Source organism: Anolis sagrei, chromosome 4, assembly GCF_037176765.1.
Source record: "Anolis sagrei isolate rAnoSag1 chromosome 4, rAnoSag1.mat, whole genome shotgun sequence".
NCBI classification, from domain to species: domain Eukaryota; kingdom Metazoa; phylum Chordata; class Lepidosauria; order Squamata; family Dactyloidae; genus Anolis; species Anolis sagrei.
The window spans coordinates 66,754,354-66,779,734 of NC_090024.1; the positions used below are offsets into that span (position 1 = coordinate 66,754,354).

The 25,381-nt window shown below is 39.2% G+C and overlaps 1 protein-coding gene across 5 annotated transcripts in view; it reads left to right on the forward strand.

Moving 5' to 3' along the window:
• LDLRAD4 (low density lipoprotein receptor class A domain containing 4) overlaps positions 1–25,381 on the forward strand; it is a 334,558-nt gene that overhangs the window by 307,980 nt on the left and 1,197 nt on the right. For 2 of the 5 annotated variants that reach the window (XM_060775010.2, XM_060775009.2), the window contains 2 exons: positions 14,083–14,237; positions 24,825–24,878. In XM_060775010.2, the coding sequence (XP_060630993.1) occupies positions 14,083–14,237; positions 24,825–24,878 (209 nt within the window). The other 3 variants (XM_060775012.2, XM_060775011.2, XM_067467471.1) reach the window with 3 other exon arrangements.

The following is a 25,381-nucleotide window of genomic DNA, read 5'->3' on the forward strand; positions in this document are numbered from 1 at the left end:
TGCTTTCTCCATTTTCAAGCTGAGGAGCTTATATTGTTGCTTCCTGGTTGTGTGGTTGGCAAGATTGCTTGGAGCGTCTCTTAGCCTTTTCCCACTGAAGCGGTATCTATTTATATACTCACATTTGCATGTTTTCGAACTGATTGACAAGCTGGAATGTGTCCAGAGGAGGGTGACTAAAATGATCAAGGGTCTGGAGAACAAGCCCTATGAGGGGCAGCTTAAAGAGCTGGGCCTGAAGAAGAGATGACTGAGAGGAGACATGAGAGTCTTGTATAAATATGTGAGGGAAAGTCATAGGGAGGAGGGAACAAGCTTGTTTTCTACTGCCCTGGAGACTAGGACGCAGAGCAATGACTTCAAACTACAAGAAAGGAGATTCCACCTGAACATTAGGAAGAACTTTGAGAGCTGTTCAGCAGTGGAACTCTCTGCCCTGGAGTGTGGTGGGGGCTCCTTCTTTGGAAGCTTTAAAACAGAGGCTGGATGGCCATCTGTCAGGGGTGCTTTGAATGCGATTTTCCTGCTTCTTGGCAGGGGGTTGGACTGGATGGCCTACTTACAACTATATGATTCTATGATTCTATGCTAGGTTGGCAGGAGCTGGAGCTGACAGACGGGAGCTCATATCATCTCGCAGATTTGAACTGCCAACCTTTAGGTCATCAGTTCAACCAACCTTCAGGTCAGCAGTTCAGCAGCACAAGGGTTTAACCGATTGTGCCACTGCGGCCCCATTCCAAAAACTATATGATGTGGTTGTAGACAAGTATTGTTCTAGAAAAACAATATTGGTTGATATTTTCCAAGAATAGGATGCCTTTTGAAGCTTCTACCACATTCCTGGAATTCTCCTCACCTTTGTTTCCACAGAGGTCATATTTTTGGCTTAAATGCTTTTAATGTAAGCTGCTTCGAGTCTCTTTTGTGGAGAGAAAAAACAGGGTATAACTAAACATAATCATCATCATGATAATTTATGTCATTGCTTAATAACGTAGGAAGACTGGGGTGCATCTCCACTGTAGAATTATTGCAGTGACACCATTTTAATACCCATGGCTCAATTCCATGGAATCATGGAGTTGTAGTTTCACAAGGTCTTCGTCCTTCCCAGCTGAAGAGTGCTGGTGCCTCATCAAACTACAAATCCCTAGCCTTCAACCATGGCAATCCAAGTGGTGTCAAATTGCATTAATTGTACAGTGTGGGCACACCCTGGAATTCCCCTCTTCCATTCAGTGGTAGTGATGACTATTTTGAAGGCACTGAGCAGTTCAAGTTTGCCAGCATTAGAGTTGATCCTACTTGTAGCAGCTAATGACTTCCTCGAAATCCTCCTTCACCTTCCTTCGTCAAAGGTTCCTTGCTTCCTGCTCCACGACATTCCAGCCACTGAAGCCATCAAAACAGTCACAATATTTAGACATTGCCTTTGTGTTTAAAGGAAGTATATCTCTGAAAATTACATTCTAGAGTTTTAAAAATATGTAAGGAAGTTCCTGGGAAAAGCATAGTGAATAAGATGAGACAGGTAAGTGACTTCCCAAGCAAACCCTGCCCTTTGCCCTTTTGCAGATCATTTCCTTTGCAGATGATTTATTCTCTTCCCATTTCATAAGGGGGAAAACCCATTCACCCCTGCTAGACCAAAGAGCATTTCTCATGCAGCTAGACCTTTTACTTTCTCTAGTTTGAAGGACTCTATTCTAAGACACTTAAAATAGGCAGTTACATAGTTTTCTTACCCTGAAGCCTGGAAATGACCTTTTAAAAGTCTAGAGTGCCTCACTCATGATTTTTTTTAATTGATCACGCTGTGTCTCCCTGTCCTTTCTCCAAGGCCTTTAGGCTATGTACATGGATTTGACTCTGTCACCTGCAATTTTGTTGAATGTTTCCTAGCAAAAAATGACATGGAATGTATCTACACTGCAGATTTAATGCAGTTTGATCCCAGTTTAACTGCCATGACTTAATACTATGGGATCGTGGGAGTTGTATTTCAACAAGAGCTTTCACTTTCTCTGGCAAATAGTGCTGGGGTCTCAAAAAGCTACGAATCCCAGGATTTCATCACACCGAGCCATAGAAGTTAAAGTGGTGTCCAACTTCATTAAATCTATAGTATATACAGGTGCATCCATGGACTCAAACTGAGCTTTCAAGACAAATTATTTTGTCTACAAATCTACAAATCTGGTAGAAGAAGTTCTTTAGTGTGTTCTTCTGGATGGAACTATTAAAGAAGTGTATTTCATTTGGTTTTCTTGCTGAATGGATTCTTAAACTTTCTGCTACATAGGATTTTCTTTTCTATCAAACATTGTCCAGTTTCTGACTATACACTCAAATTGTGGTTAATTTCATTAAAATTGTCTACATAAATGAAAAAAAAAAGACAAATTATTTTGTTACTAAGGCATCTCAGTCCAAAAAATACCCAGTAAAATAGCTTAATTTTATGTAGAAATTAACTGCTGAGCCCAGGATTAAACATTTCAGTTAGTACAGAAGTGTCATGAAGTTACGAGAGACCTTAAGTGAGGTTTGCAACTCTGTGCTTCAAAAATGCAATAATAATAATAATAATAATAATAATAATAATAATAATTTATTTGTATACCGGTCTATCTACCCAAGGGGATTCAGGGTGGTTTTGAACAGAGGTAAAGCATTCAATTATCACACAACAAATACAGAGTAACCATTATAAAACATAGACATAATACTATAAAACAATCATACACATTTAAAATTAAAAGCCAGTTCTAATACTAATTTCCATCGGGCAAAAATTCAGCTACCAATGGCCTAGACAACTATGGGCTAGTGCAACTAAGTAACAAAGTAAACTAGGAGGGCTGGGCTGGGCTAGTGCAACTAAGTAATGGAGTAAACTAGGACAAACTATGTATTGCCTCACAGGGGCAACAATGTGGCATAAAATTGGGTTGCTGTGAGTTTTCCAAGTGGTATGGCTATGTACCAGAAGCACTCTCTCCTGACATTTCTCCCACATTTATGGCAGGCATCCTCAGAGCTTGTGAGGTCTGTTGGAAACTAGGACAAGTGAGGTTTATATATCTGTGAACTGTCAGTGGGGGAAAGAACTCTTGTCTGCTTGAGACAAGTGTGAATGTTGCAATTGGCCACCTTGATTAGCATTGAATGGCCTTGCAGCTTCAAAGCCTGGCTGCTTCCTGCCTGGGAGAATCCTTTTTTGGAAGGTGTTAGCTGGCCCTGTTTTACAACCTACCTCTCCCTGTGGTTTAAGGTTGGATACAACATAATTAAAACACTATTAAAAGACACACAAGATACACAGAGCGAAGGAGGAAGGGGCAGCAAGGCAGGTCTTAATGCGTAGCTTCATTTTTGGTAATATGACTTCAGCATCAATTATCTGTAATTCCAAAGTCCAAAATATCCCAATGTGCACAAGCAATATACACAATCAACTTTGCTAAAAGCCAAATGTGGCATAAAATTGGGTTGCTGTGAGTTTTCCGGGCTGTATGTACCAGAAGAATTTTCTCCTGACGTTTCTACCACATCTATGGCAGGCCTCCTCAGAGGTAGTGAGGTCTGTTGGAAAAGCCAAATTATTAAAAATATGGTATATACAATTGCTTCCAGGCTATGTGCATAGGGTGCATGTAAAAGAAAAATATTTCTTGTGTTTTGGTGGAAGTTCGAACTCCAAGATGTTGTTTTACACTAGGTAACAAAATTAGAAATAGGTTCTGGCTTGAAAGTGTTATTTCCTGTTTAATTGTGTGACACTTACTTTGAAAGTAGTTGTTATACTCCAGAAACTACATTTTTGTGGCTGCAGCAAACTTCGGTGAATTGGTTGAGAAACTATGAGATATTCATTATAGCAAAATGTGCTGTAGAATGTTCTGCAAAAACAAAGATTCTGCAGTTTTTAAAACTTTCCCCATGTTTTATTTTTTAAATAAGTGTATTAATAAGCAAATTTAATACAATATCATAAAATTAGGGGTTAGGAAAGAATTTAGGAGTGGAAATAGGTAGCCCTAATACTTATAAAGGGGAAGTGTGTAAAATAAAATATAATAATAAAAAGATATAAAGAAGATGTGAGGAGAAGATAGATAGATAGAGATGTAGAGATATAGATATAGATATTTGGGAGGGGGGGAGAGAGAGATCCAATTTCTAATTACTATTTCCTAAGGATATAAAGGGAAGAAGGGGAGGGGAAGAAAAATAGAAAAAGGGGGAAGGTGGATTTTGGTTGACCTCCAATCTTCTTCATCTTGGTTTACTTAAAATTCTTCATTTTTTCCTGTCTTCGGTTTTGCTGCTTGCCCTCTTCTTTCTTCCAAATGGGAATCCTAATTCATAGTATCCTTTATTGTCTATATCAACAATTTTATATTCTCCTGTTCCATATAGTCTTTAAAAATTGTCCAGTAGTCATTTCCCATGATTTTTTAAAAATATAATCCAAACTTTGGCCCTTCAGGTGTTTCGGATTTCAAAACGGCCAACAAGCTGTTAGGAATTGTGGGAGTTGGAGTCCAAAACACCTGAGTGGCCGAAGTTTGCCCAGGACTGATATAACCGATTAGGAAATAACATTTTTATAACTATTGTGTTATATAGTGTTCCCGATTATGAAATCTAGGGGGAAAAAATCCTAAACACTTATGGGGTGCATTTGGATTGTAGAATTAATGCAGTTTGATACCACTTTAACTGCCATGGCATCCTGGGATCTATAGTTTGATATAGTCCCCATCGGGGAGATGGTGGCGAGGTATAAATAAAGATTATTATTATTATTATTATTTGATGAGGCACCAGCACTCTTGGGCAGAGGAGGCTTGTAAATCTACAATTCCCAGGATCCCATGGTAGTTAAAACAGTGTAGATGAGGCATGGGCAAACTTGGGCCCTCCAGGTGTTTTGGACTCCAACTCCCACAATTCCTAACAGCCTACCGGCTGTTAGGAATTGTGGGAGTTGGAGTCCAAAACACCTAGAGGGCCCAAGTTTGCCCATGCCTGGTGTAGTTGCACCTTGAGTCAAGAGGAAGAAAAAGAGGAGGCTTGAGGGCCCTTTTCCTTTGCCTCTTTCCTCCCCCCACCCACTTCCACAAAGAGCAGGGACCAGGTGAGTGTTTGTGTGCGGAGGGGGTGGCGGTGGTGGCGGGAACAGCCGCGCCTGTGTTGTCACCGACGGAGGGAGAGAGGGGGGGGGAAGAGCCTGCGCGAGCCGCTTCGCAAGAGCGCGAGGCGGGGAGGAAGAGAGGGAGGAGGGGGCAGCCTCGCGGATCCTCTGTATGAGAGAGAGAGAGAGAGTGTGTGTGTCGTAAAGCGCCGCGCGCTGGGTCCCGCGTGCGTGACGTAGGCCGCGCTGGGGCAAAAAAATGCGGAAGAGCCAAACCCTCTGAAGGAAGGAAGGAAAGCAGGAAGACGGGTCCGTTGGGGTTTAAAGAGCGCCGCGGCCGCCGACGAGGAGCAGTGTCGGGCGAGACGTCGGTAAGAGCGGCGGGAGCGGCGCCTTCCTCGCCCTTTCCCCCCTCCCCCTCCTCCATCTTTCTTTTTCAGGCATTCCTTTCGGGGTTTGACAGCGAGAAGGGAGGGAGACGGGCCTGAGAGGAATCCGCGTCCTTCCTGAGGCGGAGAGCGAGCGAGAGAGGCCTCCAGGGAGGAAGGAAGGCAGGCAGGCAGGCGGCGAAGTGAGAGAGAGGGAGAGAGGGAGGCTCTCGCTGGCCTCCGTCTGGCAGGGCTCGGTCCCGACGCCTCCGCCTCTTGAGGGAGGGAGAGAGAGAGAGAGAGAAGGAGGGAGGGAGGGAGTCTCCCGGGCAGATAGGCAGCCAGCCTCCCTCTCTCCCTCCCTCCCTCCCTCTCCTCCTTGCTTGCTTGATTTCCGCCGGTGGGAGCCCCGAGGCCGTTGCCCGGCTGCCCCTCGGAGCTCGCGGCGATGCCCTGGACGCGCCTCCTCGGCTCCTTTCCCCCCGGAGAAGGAAGGGCCCGATTATGTCCACTGAGCAGCTGAACGGCACGACGTTAAAGGATGCCCAGCTGAAAGACCTGGTGGGGGACAGAGGTACATGCCGCCCTCCTCCTCGCCTTCCTCCCTTCTCTCTCTCTCACCTTCATTCCTTCTTTCTCTCTCCCCTTCCTTCCTTCTCTTTCCATTCTCCCTCCCTTCTCTCAGCTTCCTTCCGCCTTTCCTTCCTTCCTTCCCTCTCCATTCTCTCTCATCTTCCTTCTTTCTCCTCCCTTCTCTCTCTCGCCTTCCTTCCTTCTTTCTCTCTCCTTTCTTTTCTCTCTCACCTTCCTTCCTTCCTTCCACCCGTTCTTCCTTTTCTTTCCATTCTCTCTCCCTTCTCTCTCTCACCTTCCTTCTTTCTCTCTCCTCCCATCTCTCTCTCACCTTCCTTCCTTTTTTCTCTCTCCTTTCTTTTTTCTCTCACCTTCCTTCCTTCCATCCGTTCTTCCTTTTCTTTCCATTCTCTCTTCCTTCTTTCTCTCACCTTCCTTCCTTCCCTTCTTCTCTCGCCATTCTCTCTCACCTTCCTTCTTTCTCTCTCCTTTCTTTTCTCTCTCACCTTCCTTCCTTCCTTCCTTCCTTCCACCTTTCTTCTGTCTCTCCATTCTCTCCCCCCTCTTTCACCTTCCTTCCTTCCTTCTCTCTCCATTCTTTCTCCCTTCTTTCTCTCACCTTCCTTCCTTCCCTTCTTCTCTCACCATTCTCTCTCACCTTCCTTCTTTCTCTCTCCTTTCTTTTCTCTCTCACCTTCCTTCCTTCCTTCCTTCCATCTTTCTTCTGTCTCTCCATTCTCTCCCCCCCTCACCTTCTTTCCTTCCTTCTCTCTCCATTCTTTCTCCCTTTTTTCTCTCACCTTCCTTTCCTCCTTCTCTCTCCATTCTCTCTCACCTCCCTTCTTTCTCTCTTTCTTTTCTCTCTCACCTTCCTTCCTTCTCTCTCCATTCTCTCTCTCACCTTCTTTCTCTCTTCTTCTTTGCTCTCTCACCTACCTTCCACCCACCCTTCCTTCCTTCTTTCTCCATTCTCTCTCCCACCTCCCTCCCTCCCTCCCTCCCTCCCTCCCTCCCTCCCTCCTTCTCTCTCCATTTTCCCTCTCACCTTCCTTCTTTCCCCTTCCTTACCTCTCTCTTTCTCTCTTTCCTTTCTTCCCTCGTGGAGGAGGCTTTTAAGCAGTGGCTGGATGGCCATCTGTCAGGGGTGCTTTGAATGTGATTTTCCTGCTTCTTGGCAAGGGGTTGGGCTGGATGGCCCAGGACCTCTCTTCCAACTCTGATTCTATTATTCCTCCTTCCCTCCCTTCTCTTTCTCCTTTCTTTCTTTCTCTCTCTCACACACACCTTTCTTCCTTTTCTTTCTCCTTCTTCAGTTCCCCCTTTTCTTTTTCTCTCTTTCCTTCCTCCCATCCTTCTTTCTTCCTTCTCTCTCTCTCTCTCTCTTAGACCCCTTCCACACAGCTGTCCAAAAACCACATTGAACTGGATTATATGGCAGTGTGGCCACAGGTAATCGCAGTTCAAAGCAGATATTGTATATTATCTGCCTTGAGATTCTGGGTTATATGGCTGTGTGGAAAGGCCGCTAGTCTTTCTCTCCCTTCTTTCTCTCCTTTTTTCCTTTATCTTCCCTTCCCTCTTAGTCCTTCCTTCTTACCTTCCATCTCTCTCTCTCCTTTCCTTTTTTCCCTTCCTTTCCCTTCTCTCTTAGTCCTTCCTCCATACCTTCCTACTCTTTCTTCTTCCTTCTCTCCTCTCTTTTTCTTTTCTCCTTCCTTCCACTTCTCTTAATCCTTACTTCTTCTCTTCCTTCTTCCTTTGCTCTCCTTTTATTTTCTCCTTCCTTCCCCTTCTCTTGTAGTCCTTCCTTCTTATCTTCCCTTTCTCTCTCCTTTTCTTTTCTCCTTCCTTCCCCTTCCTTCTTACCTTCCTTTTTCTTTCTCTATCTCCTGTCTCTCATTTTCTCATTCCTTCTTCTCCCATAGTCCTTTTTTCTTACCTTCCTTCTCTTTCTCCTTTTCTTTTCTCCTTCCTTCCACTTCTCTTAGTTCTTCCTTCTTGTCTTCTTTCTCCCTCTCTCTTTCTCCTTCTTTACTTTTCTTCTTCCTCCCTCCCTCCTCTCTTTCTCAGAGGTGCCAGAGAGTTGTCTATAAGATTCCCTCTCCCATTCCTTTTTCTGCATTTACCTCTGCATTTCAATTTATTTTCATCTTTTTTATTTTTTGATATATATCTAAAACATTGGACACCTTATCAGAGAATTCAAGGTACAGGCTCGGCATCTTAACCAAATGCACTGAGCTCTCCAGATTTTTGGCGCTTCAGAGATCCTTGTGCTGCTTTCTTAGCAGGAAGTTCCATTCAGGGCAGACAGGATTTTAACCTCAGTCGCCATGCTATAACTTGCACTCAAGCTGGGTTTGCCTTCCTCTTCTGTGACAGTTAAAGCTGTCTTTAGAACTGGGAGCTGATACTTTCCACGACTTAGGTGTGCAGATAGGTTTGTGAACATAGGGACATCTGTAAGCCCTTTTGTTTTGTTTTTATTTTTCTTCTAAAATTATCATGTTTAAGGTTTAAAACAAACTTCTAGATATCCTTCCTTTACAGAGGATTTTAATATTCAAAACCCTGTGTATGCTTGTACATGTCAGTTATATCTTCCTGGAGACCTAGGAGCTGATAGTTTTCAAGACTTGAGGGTGCAGATAGATTTATGAAAATGTGGATATCTGTAAACACTTTTGATTGGTTTTTTTTTATAATAGTTGTTAGAATGATTTTATACATCTGATTATTCTGGTGTAAAAAGGGTGAGTCCTTTTGATTTTTATAGTGTTTTCTTGTGTTAAGATTTTTTTTGTGGGGCAAGTGTAATAATGCATCTTCTCTAGCACTGCAGACATATTTTCCTATAGGCCACTTCCCATTATTTCAGCTCTGATGTATAAAATGTGTTGCTTTTATCAACTGAATCTATTACCAGTGAAGAGAAATGTTATAATTGTGTACACATATGATTATGGAGGCTAAAATTAAACTATTTTAAAAATGTCTTCTTTGACTTCATAGATTTTGAACTGTGAGTGATTTTTTTAGTTTCTATAAAGCTTGGTAACAAATTAAACGATTAAATTGATAAATAATAAGGAAACTCAAAAGTTTTTTTTTTAAATTAACAGTGTAACAGAAAATGTTGCTTTTGAAATGAATTCATATCCTATTATTAAAGAATGACTGGATATGGGTTACTGAATGCTTGTCTCCCTTGGGTTTGTGCATAGGTGAATTCTTATTTTGGGTACTGTTCTATTATCTGGGCAGACTCCAAAAAAGAAGCCTAGATAGAGGATAGTCCATTTTAAACGGGGGGGGGGGGGGAGGGAGTACTGTTGAAGGATAAAAACCAATCTCCCATTTCCGCTGGTTATTCCCTCCCCCCCCCCCCCCCTTTCCCATGTCATGAAAAACTGTTGTTTCAGCAATGGCGACAAAGGTGGGGGAATATCAGGAAACAGGGAAATGGGTTTACTCTTTCAGCTCCCCCCCCCCCCAAATGGACTATCCCTCTCTGTCTAAACCCCCTTTTGGGCTCCGCCCAGATAATGGAATGGTCTTCTTATTTGTTATTGTGCGGGCATCTACACTGTAGAATTAATGTAGTTTGACACCACTAACTGCTTTGGCTTAATGCTATGTAATCCTGGGAGTTGTAGTTGTGTGAGGCACGAGCACTCTTTGGTAGAAAAGTCTAAATACCTTGTAAAACTACAACTCCCATGATTCCATAGGAGTGAGCAGTGGTAATTAAAGTGCTTTCACACTGCATTAATTTTGCAGTGTAGATGCATCCTAGGCATGTGTATGTTTCTTCAAGTTGCCTCTTGACTTAATGGCAATTTCATGAATTTCATAGGGTTTTCTTAGGTGATGAATGCTCAGAGGTCACTTTGACAGGTCCTTCCTCTGACATATAGACTACAGCACCTGGTAACCCTTGGCAGTCCTCCATCCAAGACAAAGCAGGGCTGATTCTGCTTGGCTTTCAGGATCATATACATATCTCTTACATTTTCCTCTTTTATCTCATCAACTGTTGAATGTCTCTTTAATATTGCAAAGACTGAAAATAGCATGATCTCCTCCTCCCTCCACCAATCCACATCAAAGATTTTGAATTAGCACACTTTCAGAATGGACTTTCCCTTCCCAAGTGTATCTGTTAAAAACTCTTCAGGTTCATAGGAAAAGAGGAACTGCTCTTGTGATTCTGCATTTGACAGAAGCAAAAGTCCTGTCATTCCAGTCATTGCTGCATTCTAGGAAAGTCTAAGTCAACTTTACTTAGTTTGTACATTTGACTTTTGCAGCTGTTGTGCAATGGTCCCAGGATTAATATATATTTGAGTCAAATGAAACTTTGGGTTATTAGCCTTTGAAATAATTGGCCACTGAAATCCCGTCATTCAGCAATGTTGCAATGTTACTTTTAAAATCTGAAACCTGTGCCTCTTCACATTTTTTGAATTAATGTCTTGTGACTGACCTAGGTGCAATGACCTGGGGTTCAGGAGTAACTGATTTAAAGGGAATAAACATTGGTATAAAGATTGCGATGGAGAAAGTGAAACTGTTAGAAGAATTTCCATGTAGCCCTTAATGGTCATAGTTGGAATAAAAGTTACAAGTGAAAAGGCAATTTTCTTATTTTCTTCAGTGCACATAAAGAAGTCCCTTTAAGTCCCTTTAAGTTGTCATAGATTGTAATAATTAAGGCCTACAGTGGAGTTATAAACCTTTTGCAAATAGGTCAGTTTTGGGTAATGCCAACCTCTGCCTATAAAGTTCTTGTACTTGTGGATATTTGTGAAGAGGAAGGAACTTTAAAGTGCTAACTGCTTATCTTACTCCTTCCAGAAATAGAGGGAAACCCTCTAGAAATATTTTTGAAGTTACTATACTTTATCCTTTTTGCTTTTGTACTTACATGTGAGTATGAAGAAGCATAATAGTGTATTGTTATTCTATGTTGTTGCATTTTAGAAATAGGAACAGTCTGTTATCCATATTTACGGATTCTGTATTAAATGATATTTTATGCCCACCCCATCCCCAAGCCATTTTATATAAAGCATACCATTTTACTGTACCACTGTATATAATGGGACTTGAGCATCCATAGGTTTTGGTATCAAGGTGTGGGGATAGTTCTGGAGCCAAACCACAGCAGATACCAAGAGTTTACTGTAGGTGCATTATTTTTGTGTATTAAACTTTCCTTTCAAGGAAGAGATTAATTAAAACAGTTATTACATGTTGTTGAATACCTTTTGACTGTAGCTTCTATCACCATCCCATTCCCATGAGACAAGGTCTAAATCCCATGACTGTAGAACTCGCTCACAAAGAAAGTCTGACTGTCTACATCTTTGCTTCTCTTTTGGCAGTGGTCAAAATGTTTACAATTAACTTTTGTGTATTTTTTAAAAAAGTTTATTATATTTAACTTTGGATGCCTTCTTAAGGTAAAAAAGCTATTAATAATCACAAATAAATAATTTGTGTGGACCCGAGTTTTATGTAGTTCCTGCACATACAAATAAGTACTTATACTGCCATTGATGTGTTTTTTCCGTTAATTTGAATGGCTAAAGGTGTGATCCTTCAAGATTAATGATGTGACAAGTTTGTCCCAAAGTGTCATAACTTTAATTGATGCATTAATTGAATTTGAGGCATGTAAAGCAATTATCATGTCTTCCAAAAGGAAAACATTTGTAATACCCTGGGGCATTTTCTTTAATCTTTAAGACTTTTTATGGGCATTGCGACTTTGTAAAACTACAGTGACTTTCTAGGTTAATCTCCCATCACCATGGTTTCGTTGAAAGGAAAAAAATCCACTGTGATCCAAGCAAAAGGAGTCCTTGTTCCTTTTTTTCTTCATTGCCTTTTATGAAAGCTTTGAATATTCAGGGTTTCTGTTTCTTTAGAGAAGCCCTTTGAGTCATTAACCTTCCTTTAACATTCATTATAGATAACTCCATAGTGATTTCACCATTTTGAAAGTGTAATAGCACTTGTGTGTGGGGAGGGGGACACCTTCATCTCTTGACAATTTATGACACCTCTGTGAATTTCATATGCTTTTAAAAACCAGGAATATTCAGCAATCAGTTTGCCATTTCTTCTTCTGAATTTGTCCACAGCACCTAGTATTTGTTGTTGGTGTTCCATCCTAGTGCGAACCAGGACTGATTCTGGTTATCTTCCAAGATCAGACAGTGTCTGGTGCCTTTAGACCATAAGTGTTCTAATGCTGTAGTTGCTTTCCTATGTCTCTGTGTTCTTGTAACATGTATTTTTCTAAAACCCATTTCTATTTGCTGAAACCAACAGCTTTACATATCCAGTCAAGTGAGAATTGCTTCTACAGTAGAACTGTCGGGAGAAGTATTTTATGGAGAGAAGGTGTCAATTTCTTTGCTTTTATCAGAACTCCAACTTTAAAGTTGAAATGCATGAGAGGCTTCTCCAAGCATTCCAACTTTACAAATAATAGGCTCGTGTATACAAAAAGAACAGAAAATATTTCTTGTAGTCATAGTGAACTCAGCAAAACATAGATTTGAGAAACCCATTAGAGTATGTATCAGTTTTTCCCAAATCATAGAATGAGATGTGCAACCCGCTTGCAATGATAGGAAGTAGTTTTGAATCTTGTATTTGTTGCTGAATTGCATCTTTCTTGAAGAATGTTTATCTCAAGAAATTAATATTGCTTCAGCTTTTTTGGTTAATTTTGTCTAAATCCTCCAGTTGATGCACTATGTATTTTCTTTTTCGTATTACTTACTGAAACTGCAAAGGAGTTGTCTATAGATCTAGAATCCCCATTGTACCTCATTGTCCATAGATATCCCCATTTACAGTTACCACCCCCTTTTGATTTTCTTAGTTTTCTTTTAGAGTTTTCTTTTGTTTAAAATTAGGAAGGTGGTGTTTTGCAAAGCGTTGGACCATAGCACCATTTCTATTCTTGGGGATATTGGTCATTGAAAATAAAAACTGCTTTAAAATGTGAATGAATGCGCCTCTCATTTTATTCTAAAGCAGTCCTGTACAACTTGCAGTCCTCCAGCTGTTTTGGCCTTCAACTCCCAGAATTCCTGGCAATTGAACAAGCTGGCTTGGGCTTCTGGGAGTTGGAGGCCAAAATAGCTAGAGGGCTGCTGGTTGTACAGGATGTGAGTGATGAGTGAGTTTTTCTTCTTCAGGGGTTACCTTTATGAGGCTATACATGTGTGGACTTCTCCAACCATCATCACCTTGTTTCTTGTGATTTTTGTATCTTTTGTATGTGATGATTGTAGTACTTGATATTTGGCTGATATTTTTTTTGTCTCAAGCATTTTCAATTTGCTTTATGGAAAATAAGTGTTAAAAAAGGTGTATTCAAACAAACGGGTTTCTGTTCTAGAGTTTTGTGGTAGACTATCAACATTTTAGATGTGCTTATTGTCTCCCAAAACATGGAAACCTTACTCTAGAAGACACCTCATATCAAAAACAGCTCAGAATCTGTGTGTGATTTCCATTTATTTCCTTCATTACTGTCACTTGGCAATATGACCTTTAAGGAAAAAACAAACAACATTCAATCCTGTGATTTTTTTTAAATTACTTATTACAATCTGGAAAAGGATGATTGCCCTATTTCAAATACTTGAGAAGGAGGGTATTCTCATATGTGAAGAGATGTCATTTATAATATCCTGTTTTAAGTGATGAGTTCCTGCAAAGTTTTCATCTCTAATGTGCTCATTCCAGAATGGAAGAACTAAACTGGTAAACACTTAAAATGCTACCTTCCTCTTTTTGGTTCTATCCAGTGCTTTTTTGATCAGTTTGTTGCCATGGAAAATAGTTTTTGTTAAATAACTTAAGTAATCTATATACAATTATTTTGAGCTATCAGTTTGTCACTCTGCAAAATACTGTTGGATCCCCTTTTTGTTCTCAAATATGACATTTCTGTCTCTTTCTTTTTCTCCCCAGCGGAATTAGAGTTTGTTCAGATTATCATCATAATTGTGGTGATAACTGTTATGATAGTAGTCATCATCTGTTTGCTGAACCATTATAAAGTGTCAACGAGATCCTTCATCAGCCGACAGAGTCAAAGTAGGAGACAAGAGGATTCCTTGCAGCCGGTGAGTATAAGCTCTTCCATATTGACTTAAGAAATGTCTCTCTCCTGTTGGAGTTCATTCTGTTGTTTTACAGAAAATGTATTGTTCATCTGTTGTTTGCAACAAAATGACTTTTATTGATCATTTCTTCCATTTCTGTGATAAATGTTGTGTTCACAGAAGTTGGGCTAACCAAATGTTAGACCAACTTTATCTATATGGGCATAGCATTTTTTTCTTCAAAGAAAAGGCAGTAATGCTAAAACTTCCAGAATGTTGTCTTCTATCTTAGCTCCTTCTTGCATTGTAGCACAGTATTGAAATGCACCTACATTTCTATACTGTATTGAAATGCACCTACTTTTCTATATTTCTATGCACCTATCTTTCAAGATCCTACATAATTTCTTTGATGCCATCTTTTTAATTGGTGTAAGTCCAGGACTATACATTAGACTATCCTTTCTGTTTCTACAATAATCCTGTAGTTAGACAGAATCTTAAGTCAGCAAATTTCATGGCAAATTGGCATTTGAAGCTGGGTTTCCTTAATCCACCCAATAGCGGTTTCACTGCACTCTTCAAACATTTGAGGCCATATATTGAGGAAGATGAGTGAGCACCACAGTAGTGGGTCACATTTGTGAAGTTTAGTTTTGCTGAATTGAGGACATTTTACTGATTGACGTGTTTTGGCTGACCTTTTGAATGGCACTGTGGCATGCCAAATTAACCACATTTGCTCATTGTGAATATATCTCATGAAATGTTATATTAAAAAAAAGATATTCTGCTTGTTGAACAGTAAAAGTTGTTGGCACAATCTTTGTGAGAGTGATTTGGGCTGTGGGAAACAGCTATGCAAATTGCAAACTAAGATTGACATATGAAAAAATGACAGCAGAAGTCTTTTTCCTTGTGGCAAGACAGCTCCCACTACTGAACTGTAATAAATGCTGTTTCCTTTAAGTGGAAACATGAGAAGCAGAGGTAGCCAACTTTGATGGGTTTAGTAGTAATTTTCTAACCTTTGGGACCTTCTGTGGCGTTTTGGACTCTAAAAAAAAAAGCCAGAATTCACCAGAAGTCCACTCCTGGCTTTAAAAAGTAGATGTTCTTTTAAATTTGGTTTTTACTAAACTCCACCTTTTCTTCCAGTATGTGTGTGTGTGTCTGAATATGTATATGTATATTTTGGACAACAGGGATTTGATATATATATATGTATATGTCAATCAACCGCTATATCCATGCCATGAAGTCATTTTAGAATTTCTTCATCTGTTTGGACTTCTGAACTAAAATAATTTATAACTGCACTCATTGTGACTGGGAAGGTGCAAATAATAATAATGTAAAAATGGTTTTCTCAAGTTTTTGGCAACTGTGACTATTCACTGAATTTATTAAAATTCCAATACAAGAGAGAACGTTTGCCACCCCAAGTGAGCAAAAACAGAAACCCCTCTTTAAAATCTTTATAAAAACTTATTTTGAGTGCAGAGTACATAGTTTTGGGAAAGGCCATTATGTATGTACGTATCTTGATTTTTGCTGACTTTTTGCCTGAGGGTCACCATAGGCTTTTTAACAGTGGAAACGTCACAATAGAAACATATTAATTACCAGGCTTTTTAGAATCCAAGATACCCTGGGGCGTGGATGCTAGTTTTCTTTTTCTTTGAGAGAGCACAGTTTTATTCTTTCACTTAAAATCTCTTCCATTTCAATGCAGGTAAATGAAGAACTAAAGGCAGAATTTGCCTTTCCCTATCCTAGTTTCTTAAACTTACCTGTCGTGTATAATGTTAGCTTTCTCTGCATTTTCCTTCATAGACTGATTTTGTGTTGCTTTGCTAGTACTTAAATCTACTAGTATACATGTTTTTAACAATTTAATATGCTTTACCATCTTTAACAGAGCAAAATATCCTGTTTGAACTATTTTGAGCACAATAGCCATATGAAGTAGCTGCCCTACAGAGAATCACACCATTGATCCATGTAGTCTGGCATTGTTAGCTTTGGCTGACAATGGTTTCCAGGCAGTGGTCTTTCAAATTCCTGCTGTCTAAAAGCTTTTTATTGAGGGATGCTGGATATTGAACACAGGACCTTCTGCATGAGGCACACATGCTTTAGTATTGAGATACAGTCCTAAGAGAAAACAGATGAAGGGCTATCTATCCTTTGGCTTTCAGGTTTCATGTTATCTACCCTGTTTTGAATTAGTCTTTGAAAGCTGTCCTTTCTATCCCCAGACTTGCTCTTCATTGGGCTGTGAAGAATCATAGATGGGAATGGTGTTGTAATTTTGTTGCAAAGCAAAATTGCTAGGAAAGTAGAGGGCAAAAGCAAAATGATTTCTTCTTGTTTGTTATTGAGCAGGCATCCTCAGATTGTGGCCCTTCAGCTGTTTTGTCCTCCAACTCCCAGAAGCCCTAGTCAGCTTGTTCAGTGGTCAGGAATTCTGGGAGTTGGAGGCCCAAACAGCTGGAAAGCCACCGTTTGATGATACCTGTTATTGAGGATTGGAAGGGTCTGGGAAATAGAGGAAGTAGAGCAGAAAGTGGTCAGGATGAGGAATGGTATCATATTTTCTTAGTACTGCTTTAAATATGAAGAGCTCTCTTTATGTGTTTGCTCAGTGAATCTTAGACTCATTGAGTTAGAAGAGACCACATGAGCCATCCAGTTCAAGGCCCTGCCATGCATTAGTGGGAAGAATTGTCTGTGCCAACTAATCTCCTTGCATCATGTATACAAAGTTGTCCTATATATGGGTGTTTGCTTCTACAGCATGAGTGATCGCTGATTTTTTTTTCTGTGTATACAACCTGCAAAGGTTTTCTCCGTTCGGGTATGCTGAATGCCCAATACACAGTGTATGGCCAGATGTTTTGCAAGTGGCCCAAACTGGAATATGCAACAATGAGTTTGGTGAAACATGTCATCTGAAGATACTATAATTTTGATGCAGAATGTGCTTACCATAGTTAACATGAAGTTTGGAACAACAGGAGTTGGTAGTTGTGCTGCCAGAGCAATTCTGTATTACCTTTGACAAGGCATGCTGAAAAGTTCTTTTCTAACAGACCGTGCTTAGATTTTTCAGCATCTCTAACAGATATCTAATTGTATTGATCGCAATAGTCATCTCACCTTATTGATAATTTTAAGATAGGATGTTAAGTATTTTATTGTATTGAATTAGAGAAGAGTAAAAGCCAGTTTATATATTCTTAATTGCCACTAAATTAGCTTTTTGGTATTACCAGCTTTCTGAGAAATTCTGCAGTGGACAGGAGTGGTAAAAACATCATGTTCTTTCATACAAACAGCCTGTAAGAATAGTAAATAACTAACCAAATAGGGGAATAGAATATTGTAAAGCTCTTTCTAAGATATGAGGTTGATGGCAAATTTCAGGTCAAGATAAAACACCCATGGCAGCTCCGTTTCTGTTGCCAATTGGTTTTTGTTTTTTTTACAGTGATTGCATATAATAGAATTGCCTGACAAGTTCAAAGTAGCGGGTACTGTGTGCTCTCTTTTATATTTCCCATGGTTTGATCTTCTATATATTGATGTATGTGGTGTAGTTTAGGAAAACGACAGACTTCTTAAAGTACTGGCTTATCAGAACTCATATTCTGTAAAAAAAAAAAAAATCAAATTATTTCAGAAAAGTTGTTGAAGTTGCATTTTTCATCTTCTCTCAGGGAGATTTGCTTTTGACTGAAACTACATTTTTAAAAAAAAAAACCACTTGGTGAAAACTTTAAAACTATGTGATTGGAATTTAAATATTCAAGGGCCCCCTAGTCTTTATTCTGACAACATTTCTGTTCTCTCTGTTTTGAAAGATTTCTCTAAAACTGAAACCAGAGGGGAGAGAATGGAGAGTAGCATATACAGGCCTTTCAAACCAAAGTGAATTTAAAAAGTTGTTTGAAGCTTATGGATTGCCACAAGCCTAGGTGCTTGTAATGAGTTACAGCGTTCTTTCAGACATTTTTAGGACAGCTTTCCTTTGCTCTCTGCAGTGATCTGTATCACTTCATAATTCAAGTTGATCATTCCAAATACACACGCTTTCACTTCCTGCAATATCATGTAAATCTCGTCTACTAGTAGTTTCTAAATATGCTTTCCATCAATAATCCTTCTATTCCATGTTTTTTTCCTGTTCTCACCCAAGCTTTTTATTTTCTGTTTTCAAGGTGGAAGATAAAGGGCAAAATGGAAGGATATAGAGATGACTGATCTATAATACCATTAGCCCACTACTTACCTTTTAAAAGCATGTATAATCATTGCAAATAGGTAATGATGTGGCAATTTGCATCCAAATAAATTATGTCATTCTGCAGAGTAATTCTATCATTCTACAAGTTGCAAGCTTCTTCCATGGAGAGTTCCCCACTGCTGTTGTGTCCTCCTTCTCAATAAGCTGTTTGCTTACCACTGAAACACCTTGGCATCTCTCTTCTTCACCTGTTTCCTCACATGGCAGCAGCACTGAGGAGAAAAGTTATCCTGCTGCTTCCTCGTCCCCCCTCCCAGATGCCTGCTTTATTTGATATCATGATAGGCTTTCTTTCATTGTTTGTTTATGGAGCCAGCATCTCCATCTCTGGTTCTCTTTCTTTCTGTTCTTTCTCTCTCTCATGTAAATGACTACCAGCAGTTCAAAACAGTTGGTGTATCTTTATGTGGAGCTGGCAGTACAGTTAGCTACTACTAATAGAAGGACATGAACCCAGCACAGGCTAAGAAGGAAAGAAAGTATATATGCAAGCCCACACAGGGCAGTGTCAGGGAAGAACTTGAGCTACCACCAGTTTTCTGCTCCTCATAAGTTTGTTATTCCAACAGTGTTTGTAAAGCAGTCCATGGCTTCATAAAAGCCAGTGCCATGCTGGGGCCATATTTCTTCTCTGTTGCCTCTCAATCTTTCATCTGCCAGATCTTTGGGGCTTCAATCCCCAGAATTCCTGACCCCTGGTATGGCCGGGTGAGATGTCTGGGAACCAAACTTTTAAAATCTGGAGAAGCAAAGATTGAGAATCTCTGCTCTACTTTAATTGTTACAGCGCTGTACCCTTTCCTGGCTGCCCAACATGATAGATGGCTAGAAAGATGAGCCAGCAAACATTTTCAAAGCACCTCTCCACCATTTGGTTGGTGACAGAAGTCAGTAAAAAGAAGATTGGAAATAGCTATACTTGTTGCCCCAGAAGCACCAGAGGAATGAGGTGGAGGAACCAGATACATATATTTATGTAATTGATAATGATGCCACAACTAAAGCCAAATACAAACCTTTTTGAGTCCAGATCGGAGGAAGAGCTTTCATTTCTCTTATTCCTTTTACAGATGATTGATTTTTTTGTATTCGAAACATGAGCAAGTCAAATGAAAACCATTAAATTAATTGGGCAAAGTGTACATTATTTGTATCCTGACATAACCGCCATCTCCCGCATAGACACATGGGTGAAGATAACATAGAAAATAATATAAAATCTGTCTGGATAGCACCATAACACCCTGAGGCAACACATCAGTTTTAAACTGGAAGAGACTTGGGGCCCTTCCAGACAGGCCTTATATCCTAGGATCTGATCCCAGGTTTTCTGCTTTAAACTGGATTATATGAGTCCACACTGCCAGATACTCTGGGATAAACAGAAAACCTGGGATCAGATCCTGGGATATATAGCCTGTCTGGAAAGGCCCTTGGTTCTGCATTTCTTTTCAGGCAGTAGGTGTGTGTGGATGGTCTCACAGATTTTTACAAATCCAGTGACCTAGTATATTTTAATAACCTAAGTTATACTTTAAAAATGTTAATTGACCCACTGAATATATCAAACTAAAATTTCATGCATACCATCTTAAAAGTGCTTGCTCCTGTATGCATTTTGGGAATTCTGCTTGGATTTAAGCTGTGCCACAATTTGTGGATGTTAGTTCTGGATGTTACATAGTCTTGGTCCTAATTTTTCACTGTAATCTTGGGCAATACATGCAAATCTGTTAAGCACCTCTAATGGGGTATGATGATTGTTTGTGCTTTGTCTGCAATATTATACAGTAATAGTAAAGGTTTTTTAAAAAACTTCTGTTAGACTGTTAGGAAAATGCTTTCATTTTCTTTACATGTTTATGTCTTCTATCCATTATCAATACTGTTTCCTTTTAAGAAATGCATTAATTTTTTTTGGCATTTTTTTTAGAGTAGTCTGCCTCTTCTGGGGCTGTATAAACATTATCCATATGATTCTCTGTAAAGGAAAAATTATATAGTGTTATCAAAAGCATATATCTTTCTACTTTTTTCTCCAGTTCAAAGGACCACTACACTTTAATAAGGAAAAAAGCACAAATTGTACATGCAAGGACAATTTTCATTGTAGTCAACCTCTTGCTGCCATCTAGAGGAAACCTTAAAAATAACACTCAAACCATTTTAATTGTCAGTGGAGTGGAATGTCCACTTTTAGCTCGCATATCCCGAGTATTGCACTGTTAAAGTTCTTTATTATTTCAATCTTTCTCTGATTCATGCTTCTTACATTCTGTGTTCTTGTAATGTGTTTTGCGCAACTTCAGACTTTCTTTTCACCTCTGAACACAACTGAACATCCTTTTGGCTAGAGTCCAGTTGTTTCATTAGCCACAGTATTATGCATACTTGTCCTTAGCTCTACTCCAGTAGCTGGTTGACTGCCATCTGATTTGAGAGTTCCATCTTTTGGCACTATCTCTTCCTTTGTTTCAGATTGTCTCATAGACTTTTTGTGGTAAAATACATTTATAAATGTGTTTGCCTTGCCTCTTTATGCATAGAACATACAAGTGTTAGCTATGGTGCCACTACTGATGTCTCTGAGATGTCCTTCGCCAATGTCACCCCACACTACTGCTGTAGCCCAAAAGTTGTTTGGCATATTCAGTCTGACACCACCTAAAGTTTAACTGACATGAAAGACCCGACTAGTTTAGCCTCTTGCTTTACAAAGGCATGCAATCCCAACATTTCAGAAAGGTAGTGATATTAGTGGAGGGCAACCCTTTACAGTGGGATATCATTTTGTAAGCTGCATCGAGTCCTTCGGGAGATGCTAGCGGGGTACAAATAAAGTTTAATAATAATAATAATAATAATAATAATAATAATTTTCCCCACAGTGCAAAATGAGTAGAGGAAAAGAAAAACTTACTTGAAAGTACTTTTAGTCACACAGGAAAAATAAGCTTTCAATTTTATAGGTTACTGAATTGGATTATACATTTATGCAAACTTTGTAATAGTGAATACATCCATGTAAGACTAGTGTAATCTTGCCTGGAAGAGATTGAGGCTAAGTAGAAATGCTACTGTACCCCAGTCTGATATTATCTCAGTAATGATAGATGACGATTTCTGTATTAGGGTTGTTACCTGTTGAAGATCGCATACAATTACAAAGAGTTGTCAATCTTTAAAGCAGAGCTTTCCAAACATTTAATGTTAGTATTACACTTTTGAGACATATAACACAGTAGTTGAGTTGTACAAGTAAATTGGAGGTTAAACCAACACCTTATAAGAGATAAGGGCACAGATATAAATTTTATTAACAAAATATATGGGAACATAATATACCTCATGAAAACCTTTGATTTATATTTTTGAACATATATAATATATTTCAAAGTTTTTTGTTATCTCATTAAGTTTGCACGAAACACCTGCACACTGCAGCCAACGCATTAATGTATCAAAACACACAGTTTTGAAAGCTCTGCTTTACAATTTCTCTTGATTCAGTGTTTGTAGATACAAACTGTTTCTTTCTTTTAGGTTAGCAAAGTGCCTTTGGTTTATTGTGTTTTGTATTGTAATAACAACAAAATACCATTGTTGAATAATGTATTGAGAAGATGAGTGACATCCCAATCTGGGTTTTTTCTATTCTGTGTGTTTAGCCTGGACTTCAGGTTGAGAAAAAAATGAACATCCATTTAAACATTATTTCCACAACTTTTTACTTAACCCCAAAGACACAAATTTAATAGATTGTAAGTTTATGTAAATGTCTTATTCTTGAGATTGAAGAGTGCAGCACACTGAATTCAGATATGCCACTTAAAGGGCTTTTAGCTTTTACCCTGCCATATATCTATATCTATATCTCAATCACAGAAATAAAGTTTTTAAAATAATATTTTAAATGGTATATTGATGGCACCTTGAATAAAGTATTCAGGATTTGTAAGGAAAACATGCTCTCTTGAAACTTCAATCTCTTAAGAGCCTGTGTATGTGTGTGCCGTATGTGTGTGTGTGTGTTTTGTAAACAAAACATTTGTGGATGACATGTTAGCTATTTTTCAAGAAAGTATTCAATATAACTCAATACATAATCATAAAAATTCTCCTCAATCTATTGAAATCCAAAGTGCCAATAACAGAATTAGAATACATTACGGTTTTTCTCACTACTGCCAAATTTGTATTGCTTTACTACAAAAAAGGAAAGGAGCATCTTTATTAAAAGAGGACTAGAGAATGTAAATGGGGTCTGTGGACAAGTTAACAGAAGAAAACAGCAATTACATAAGTTGCCAGAATGAAAAGATCAGTGATGCAGTTTAATTGTCTGAAATACAGGGTTAGTCAAAATGAATAGGCCAATTCATTTTGACTAACCCTGTACATTGGCCTATTCATTTTGACTAACCCTGTACAATAATGTAAGGTTACATTTTTGATTCAGTATGCTTTTTCCTTTATGTACAGTGTTCTTCCTTTTTCCTTAAAAAAATTAATATAGCCAAGAGTATTTTCCAATATCTCCTGATTGGCTGATCAATAAAAAATAAAGCAAAACAGTATCACTGTTGGGATTTTATTAATTTGTTGAAAACAGCCTGACTTTCATTTACAAATAAAACAAAGGATCTGAAGGACGCTGTTGCAGGCAATGATTAGGTATGAGTAAATAAATAAAGTCTCAGGCCAATCTGTTGAGGGTGGGGCTGGACACTATCTGAAAAATCAGGTTTGTCCTTAGACCAAGCACTGCTCTGGGCAAGAGTGCATTTGCTCAGTTTTACCTAGTGGACCAGCTGATTTCTTTCCAAGGGAAGGTGGATTTGCCTGTTTTGGTTCAGGTATTAATTTCCTCCTGATTAGACTACTACTTGGTCTAGTTGGACCATTGTCTGACTCTTGCATTAGAAGCCAAATACCACCCATTTTGAAGTGGCTTCCAGTTTGCTTCTCAGCAAGAATTAAAAGTGTTGGTTTTGAATTGTGTATGGATGTTCCTTCAAGATGCTTGCTGACTTATGGTGACATTTTGTTGTGTTTTCTTAACTTTCTTCCTCTCAAATATTGCCCTCTGCACCTGGTATGCATTGGTGGTTTCCCATCCAAGTACTAACCAGGCCAGATCCTGATAACTCCCAAGATCAGATGGGATCTGGTGTCTTTATTTATGCCATCATAGTTTTAGCCTACAAAGCCTTAAAAGTCACAAGGCCATTAGATCTGAAGTCCACTCCTTCTGTCTGAGCCTGCTTGGAATTTGAGATTCTCGACGGAGGCTCTGTTGCATGTTTCCCATCTCAAAGGGCTAAGTTGGTAAATACGTGATTCAGAGTTTTCTCTGTGGGAGTGCCTTGGTTGTGGAATCCTCCCCCAAGGGAAATCAAGCTTGCTTTATCCCTGCAAAGCTTCTGGCAGACTGCATTGTTTCTTATGGTCTTTGGATGGCTTTTGGGACTATTTTAACAGTTAATCTGTTTTAAATGGATGTCTTTATCTGGTTTTATCTGTTATGCATCACCCCAGGAGCCCTTGTGAGTTTAAGCTGTGATAAATTGATAAGAGTAGAGGAGAGGGGGAAAGATCCACAAAAATATGTGAGTCAAGGACAGAGGGAGGTACAGAGAGTCAATTCATATAATAAAATAAATCTTTATTGTATCTTATTTTCATTGATGCAGTGTGAGTTGCCAAGGATACCAGATTAAAAACTTTTCTCTGTGTGATAGCTGTGGTTCACATGTGTGTGTGCATGCCTCTCCTTGGAAGATTATCAGAAGTTTTTTTTTTTCTATCCTGTGGACCCCAGTCAAAACCATGCTTGGTCAGAGAGGTCATGTAATTGCATGCATGATCAATGTAGGATCTCAGCCAAAAGCAGATATGAATTAAACAGGGAAAGACTTACTGATCACAGAAAGAAAAAAGCTTTTTGAAGAAGTATGGTATAGTCTCTCCTGCAAGTGTATTTTAATTTAACTTTAAATATGACAGAGGCTGAAATTTCATGGTTACATGAAACGGAATCCATGAGCTTGCTTTAAAGTAAATGCATTTAATTTGGGGACAGAAGTTTGCATTCCATTCTAAATATGTTTGCTAGTGGACAAGTGCTAAAGTAGCACTATGCAAAGTACAAATACATCTTGATTGTTTGAGCAAAACATATAAATGATGTGCTGTTATTAGAATGGTGAACATGAATTTAGTCCTTGCATAAGAATTTGTTTCAAAGATTCCTAATACTTCTTCAAAAATGAATTATGTTATTTTCTTTCCTGTCCTAGGAGGGGTGTTTGTGGCCTTCTGACAGCTCGTCTTCACGCCAGGGAGCTTCAGAGGTAAGCTTTCAACCTGTGCTTTTCTTACTAGAATAGGGGTAGCTAAACTGTGGTTCAGGAGCTGGATAGTGGGGTTCAGTTGCTTCTTGTGGGTCTTTGGGCCCTTAAGATGTCTATTTTATCTCTTGGCAGCTTTTGTAAGCCGCCCTGACACCCCCCCCCCTCCCCCGGGATGTGTATGTGTGTGTGAAGGGTGGGGTATAAGTACAACAAATAAATAAATAATCAATTTTCACAAATTCCAGTGGAAAAGCAGTCCCTGTCCCCTATAATTACTTGGAATGCAAATACTACTGAGGGCAAGACAAAATTGGTAGTAGGATGGAAAAATAATAGATTTTAGCATAACTTGCAAAAGGGAGGAGGCTGCTGAGGAAGATTAAAGTGAAGGAAGTACTTGCCAGAAGGATGTGGAAAACTTGGAAAGGAGGGGAGAATACCTAACTACTACATTGCTGAAGGGTGAAAACAGCATGGTACCAAGAATAAAAGGAACAAATATA